General features: G+C 54.1%; 1 protein-coding gene across 1 annotated transcript; it reads right to left on the bottom strand.

The window, feature by feature from the left end:
* Positions 1-4,566: 4,566 nt before the first annotated feature.
* Positions 4,567-5,762, bottom strand: LOC149324503 (uncharacterized). Its single transcript, XM_089565473.1, has one exon. It carries the CDS (start codon positions 5,752-5,754, stop codon positions 4,567-4,569), a length of 1,188 nt encoding a protein of 395 aa, XP_089421599.1. The 5' UTR covers positions 5,755-5,762.
* Positions 5,763-6,868: the final 1,106 nt, after the last annotated feature.

Below are 6,868 nucleotides of genomic sequence, written 5' to 3'. Positions count from 1 at the left end.
AGGTGGAAACATTCACCGGGCAGCTGACATTGCAGTGGCCATTTTACCGAATTATGTTTACACAAAACCGGAGCGAGGGCTAGGCTACTATCTAGTGAGGTGTCGACGGTGTTCGGTTGGTTCGCATTAGCGCCTCCAAAAGCTTTTTCGACGGAGCGTGTCAAGTACTGTTTCGTATTGTAGCAAGTTAATCCTGAATGGGCTTTTATTCGTGGTGCTTGGTGCAGTTGACTTTTAACAGCGCTTCGCACGCGCACTGCAGGATTCGTCTTTCTTGTCAGTCGTTCCTCTCGCGCTGTGCTACACGAAAATTCGGTTTTAAGATGACCTAGCCTCATCGTCATTCCACTACTTCTCCTTCACACTCGGAAGGCAAGAACCAGAAAAGAAAATGGTGTTTAATGCACCTACTCCTTTGCCGCGGCAGGGTGAGGCCTGCATGCCTTTTTTCTTCGCTTTCGCAGAAACTACAGGGTTCTGCACACAATGCTCACATTTCTCAAGTTCAGCTCGCTTGTTCCTTTCATATAACAGCAGACATTACATGAGAACAACGCAAAAAACTCAGAACGAAAGGGCGAAAGACGCGACTTTTTGCATTGAAATACACAGCAGACACCCGACTTCCGGGATAAGCGGTCCAACTTCCGGTGGCTTCACTCGCGCTCCTCTCGGAAAGCGGGAATGCGGCATCCAGCCACCGAGTGGAGATCAGTGATTAATACGAACTCCTGGTCGCTGCTAGCTTGAAACGGATTAAGCTGCCTCATCTCCATGTTTATCGCAAGCCAGTTACCAAAAACGACCATGCACAGGCTCACCCCGCATGTAATGTCTCACATCTGAACCAATGAGATAAAATAAATATTGTTACGGGGATGTTACGGCGGTAAGTCTGTGTTGGCGGCTGCTCTGAGATGGCCAGCACTCAGCTCAGACACCGAGGGCCCAGCTACCAACTGTCAACGTCGTCGTCGTTCAGCGCACCGCCACTTCTTCGTTCACGGTCCATCGGTAACACTATCCCCCTCGGCTGAAGGCAACGTCCCGGTGCGTGTTAGGCGTGCGATGTCGATGGTGGGTGATAGGGCTTGAGGCGAGCTACATGAACGACGTCGGACTTCAGTGGAGCGGACGTCGACTTTGGGTGCAGCGGCGTGATTTCATACGTGACGTCTGTAACTGCCCGTAATACACGATAAGGACCTGTGTAGCGCGGCAGAAGTTTTTCGCATAACCCCACACGACGGGATGGGAGCCACAGCAAGACGAGAGATCCGGCAGGGTAGCGCACATCACGGTGCAGGCCATCGTAGCGGTGTTTTTGAGCCTCTTGGGAGGCGGAGAGCTTGTGACGAGCAACCTGGCGGGCGGCGTCTGCTCGGGCGATCGTGTCATGCGCATATGTAGTGACAGGGCCGGCTGTGGGCAGCAGAGTGTCGAAGGGCAGTAAGGGGTCTCGTCCAAAGAGAAGATAGAAGGGCGAGTAACCAGCGGTATCATGGCGCGAAGAGTTGTAGGCGAAGGTGACAAAAGGCAAGCTTATGTCCCAGTCCCGGTGGTCGTCGGATACGTACATGGCGAGCATGTCTGTAAGCGTGCGGTTGAGACGCTCCGTTAGGCCGTTCGTCTGAGGATGATAAGCAGTGGTGAACTTGTGACGAACGGAGCACGAACGAAGGATTTCGTCAACAACTCGGGAAAGGAAGCAGCGGCCACGGTCGGTAAGGAGTTGACGGGGAGCGCCATGGTGTAATATGACGTCGTGCAGAAGGAAGTCAGCGACGTCAGTGGCGCAGCTGGTTGGAATGGCGCGAGTGATCACGTACCGCGTGGCATAATCGGTGGCGACGGCAATCCACTTGTTCCCCGAGGAGGACTCCGGGAAGGGCCCAAGTAAATCTAGCCCAACACGAGAAAACGGGTCGGTCGGGATGGGAATCGGCTGCAGGTGTCCAGACGGCAGGACAGCGGGCTTCTTTCGGCGCTGACAGACGTCGCAAGCGGCAACGTAGCGTTGGACGGAGCGGTACAGACCAGGCCAGAAGAAACGCCGGCGCACGCGGTCGTACGTACGGGAGACACCAAGATGACCAGCCGTAGGTGCGTCATGCAGTTGTTTGAGGATAGTGGAACGTAGGTGTCGGGGAACAACGAGCAAGTGCTCAGCGCCATCAGGTCGCATGTTGCGGCGGTACAGCGTGTTTCCGTCGAGCAAAAACCGGGCCAGAGAAGTGTCGCGCCGGTCGGTGCTGACGCGGTCGATGAGAGAGGTGAGGGCGGGATCCAAGCGCTGTTCGTCGGCAATGTGGGAGAGGTCGGAGATGGAGAGGACAAAGGCATCCGACGACTCACAGTCTGTAGAAGGAGGATCGACGGGATAGCGTGACAGGCAGTCTGCATCTTGATGAAGGCGACCGGACTTGTGAACCACGGAAAAGGTGTATTCTTGCAATCGCAATGCCCACCGGCCAAGGCGGCCAGTAGGGTCCTTGAGAGAGGAGAGCCAGCACAGGGCGTGGTGGTCGGTGATAACAGTGAATGGGCGGCCAAACAAGTATGTGCGGAATTTTCCAATGGCCCAAACAAGAGCCAGGCACTCGCGTTCTGTGATAGAGTAATTATTCTCGGCGGAAGAAAGAAGACGGCTGGCGTACGCAATCACGCAGTGCTGGCCGCGTTGTCGTTGAGCAAGGATGGCGCCAATTCCGTGACCACTGGCATCAGTGCGAAGTTCAGTCGGGGCAGACGGGTTGAAATGGGCCAATACAGGAGGGTTAGTGAGGACGGCGATAAGGCTGGAGAATGCAGTAGCCTGCTCTGGGCCCCAGGAAAAAGGAACGCCTTTCTGCAACAGATTGGTGAGAGGGCGAGCGACGGCTGCGAAGTTCGGGACGAACCGGCGAAAGTAGGAACAGACACCGATGAAGCTGCGGACATCGCTGGGTGAGCGGGGACAGGGAAAAGCACTGACGGCACGAACTTTTTCAGGGTCAGGTTGTATGCCACTCGCATTCACCAAATGGCCGAGGACTTTGAGTTCGCGGCGGCCGAAAGTACATTTTTTTGAGTTGAGTTGAAGACCTGCGCGGCGGAAAAGTGCCAAGATGGACGAAAGGCGAAGCAGGTGGGTTTCAAAAGAGGGCGAGAAAACAATTACATCATCTAAGTAACAAAGACAGGTCGTCCACTTGAAGCCCCGGAGTAACGAATCCATCATCCGTTCAAATGTGGCAGGGGCGTTACAAAGGCCGAAGGGCATGACCTTAAATTGGTAAAGGCCATCAGGGGTGACGAAAGCTGTTTTCTCGCGGTCTCTTGCGTCAACAGAGATTTGCCAATACCCGCTACGAAGGTCGATGGAAGAAAAGTAGCGGGCGCCATGTAAACAGTCCAGGGCATCATCTATGCGCGGAAGGGGATAGACGTCTTTCTTCGTGACCTTGTTGAGATGACGGTAGTCGACGCAAAACCGCCAAGTTTGGTCTTTCTTTTTCACGAGCACGACAGGAGATGCCCAAGGGCTGTTTGAAGGCTCGATGATATCGTTGGCCAACATCTTGTCCACCTCCCGCTGGATGACCTGGCGCTCTGGTAGCGACACACGATAAGGCCTCCGGTGTATAGGTCTTGCATCGCCGGTGTCAATGCGGTGAGTCACTACCGATGTTTGACCCAGAGGAGCAGAAGCGAAGTAAAAAATGTCGGTGTAGGACACCAAAAGGTTGTGAAGATCCTGTGCATGCTCGGGGCTCAGGTCAGAAGCAATCATCGCAGAAATGGATTGCGGAACGTTGGACGGGATGTCGGGCGCTTGAGAGACAGTAGAAGGCGGTCCAGGTGAGAGAGCAGTGACGGTACAGTCGGTGAGAGAAGACAAAGTAGCAAGCGATATGCCTGCAGGAAGAACTTGTGGTGACAAGCTGAAGTTGAGGACAGGGAGGTAGGTGCTATTCTTGGTGACGCTCACGATGAGGTGCGGAAGAACAACATTGCGAGAGAGAACGACATCGGCGAGTGGGCAGGCAAGATAATCCCCATCAGGAACCGCAGGAAATGGTGACATAGGCAGATAAACGGCAGAGTCAGGGGGCAGGCGAGCGTACTCGGTGGAGCGAAGGCGGGGCGTGGAGCTTGAGGGTGTGTCGGCTGAGCTGAGAGGCAGGTCCAATCGTAGAAGGCCGCTGGAGCAGTCGATAAGGGCAGAGTGAGCGGTTAGAAAGTCTAGACCAAGGATCACATTGTGAGGGCAGTGTTCGAGGATGGTGAACAAAACTGGGATGTTATGACCGGCAAGAGTGACGCGGGCAGTGCACAAGCCAGTGACGGCAGCAGTGCTGCCATCGGCAACGCGAACGGTGGGCGAAGCGGCAGGGGTCTGAACTTTTTTGAGGCGACGGCAAAAGGATGAGCTAAGAACCGAGACTTGGGCACCAGTGTCAATGAGGGCAGAAACAGGAACACCGTCCACAAAAACGTCGAGCAGATTACAGGGCGAAGGCTGGGTCAGTAGAGGATTTTCAGGTCGGGGCACCAATGCAGCATCACCTCCGGGAGGTGCACTGGCTAGTTTCCCGCGAAGCGGCCTGCAGAGGACGGTGAGTAACTGCGGTGCGGAAGAGGTGAGCGGGAACGGTGGGCTGTCGGAGAGGGAGAGCGGCTGGTTCTGCGAGGAGGCGGTGTGGACTCGGCGCTGGGTGGGTCATTCCGAGGCGTGAAGCGACGGGGTCCATAGTCATAACGGCGGTCGACGTAGGGAAAAGGTCGGGGAGGTGCGGACCAACGGCTGCGGCAGTGGCGAGAGATGTGGCCTACGCGCGAGCACGTAAAGCAGATCGGCCGGTCGTCAGGAGTACGCCACTCATCGGGATTGCGATACCTTGTGTAACTTGGGACGAAGGTGTTGCGGGCCGTAGCAGTAGCGACCACGGGAGAGATGGGGCTCGCACTCCGTGGTTCGACGGGACGATGGCTGGAGGGCATGCCCAAGTTGGCGACCTCCTGGCGGACGACAGCTTGAATAAGGGATATTGTGGCCAGGGTGTTGTCCGACAAGGGCGCGTTGGTCGTAACAGGAGCCAGGGCCTCCAGTTCACGGCGCACGATGCGAGTCACGTTGTCGGGGTTTGAAGGCTGCCTCAGTGTCGGCAGATCCTCGCACGTGGAACTGGCAGCGGTGTTAGGCAGGCGATCAAAGCGGTGTGCAATGCGCCGGTGCTTGGCCTGCTCGAAGCGTCGACACACCTGCAGAACGGAGTCAACCGTAGAGCAGTCCCGGCATAGAAGAAGGTGGAAGGCATCGTCGGCAATGCCTTTAAGAATGTGGCCTACCTTATCGTCCTCGGTCATGTTGGGATCGACCTTTCGGCACAGTGCCAAGACGTCTTGAATGTATGTAATATATGATTCGGTGGCCGTTTGGGCGTGAGCTGAAAGTTCTTTTTTGGCAGCAAGCTGACGGCCAACTGGTTTCCCAAACAGGTCGCGAAGCTTCTGCTTGCAGGCATCCCACGTGGCAATCTCTTCTTCGTGGGTTTCGAACCACACGCGTGCGGTGCCGGCAAGATAAAATATCACATTGGCCAGCATCAGCGTGGCGTCCCACCTGTTGTGCTGGCTAACACGCTCATAGAGCGAGAGCCAGTCCTCGACATCCACGCCATCTGTACCGCAGAATGTGCCCGGGTCGCGAGGGTGGGCTACGACGACAGTTGGCGTGGCAGGCGCAGACGGAGGGGCCGGGTCGGTAGTCATCTCGCCCGTTCGGCCCGTCGTCTCGTCGGCTCGTCGGCTCGTCGGGTCGTCGGCATGTCGGCTCGAACCCGCGACCTCCACCAAAAGATGTTACGGGGATGTTACGGCGGTAAGTCTGTGTTGGCGGCTGCTCTGAGATGGCCAGCACCCAGCTCAGACACCGAGGGCCCAGCTACCAACTGTCAACGTCGTCGTCGTTCAGCGCACCGCCACTTCTTCGTTCACGGTCCATCGGTAACAATATGATATAAAATGATAATTTTTTTTAAACTGCTTTTTTGCTTCAGAATTACTGTTGCAGCTGGTCACCGGAATGTGAGTGTTCAGGTCTGTTTTTATTCCCTTCTTCTAGGCTATCCTATCAAAAAACCATCAAGAACCTAAGCATCGTGTACTCATGATTGCATGCTTCAGTCCAAAAAATATTATGATACCCTTTTTCTGAGATACCTTACGTGCAAGTAAGGTTTCGGGTAGGTTGTACAAAGCCCGAAAAGTGAGAAGTCTTTTAACTGGCAACGTTTTTATCTTAGCAGAAAAACCCGCCTTTCAACTGTCAGGGCCTATGCAGATGAAACGTTATCTTATCTCTAATATAGTATTATCATCGTGGAGGTAAATCAAAACAGTGCCAAGAAATGCTAACTAGCCGGCTCCTCAACTAAAATAGAATGGTTAACTTTTGAACTATTACTGTTAGGCTCCTGAACTTTTCAGAGACTGTAGAACACCGTAATTAATATCCACAACATGCTCACCCTCGTTGCTGTGTTATAACGACAAGTATTTCGACGAGTTGCGCGCACTGGACAGGCTCCTTTGCCGACAAGCTTCTAGAAAGTGCATGGATTTTGGCGCAATGTCGCCAAGTTATGTTAGGCTATTGCGCCGAGGGTAACCACGTTTTCGAAAATTTAAAAGCTGATATGGATATTGCCTACTTTGGGCTACACGCCTGTCATTAATTAATGAACCTAACGTCATAGTTAAGAACTTAAATATTAACAACTAGTTAACCACCGTATTAGTTAGCACATTTCAGCTGTATTCTGATGTAGTACACCACTGACAGTGCTATGCCGAAGAATCGCAATTCTAACTCAAAACGCCTATT

This window comes from Amblyomma mixtum, unplaced genomic scaffold (assembly GCF_055824585.1).
Source record: "Amblyomma mixtum isolate Tamu unplaced genomic scaffold, ASM5582458v1 scaffold_28, whole genome shotgun sequence".
Taxonomy (NCBI): Eukaryota; Metazoa; Arthropoda; class Arachnida; order Ixodida; family Ixodidae; genus Amblyomma; species Amblyomma mixtum.
Note: the sequence above shows the minus strand (reverse complement) of the source record. Positions and strands in the feature narration are given on the sequence as shown.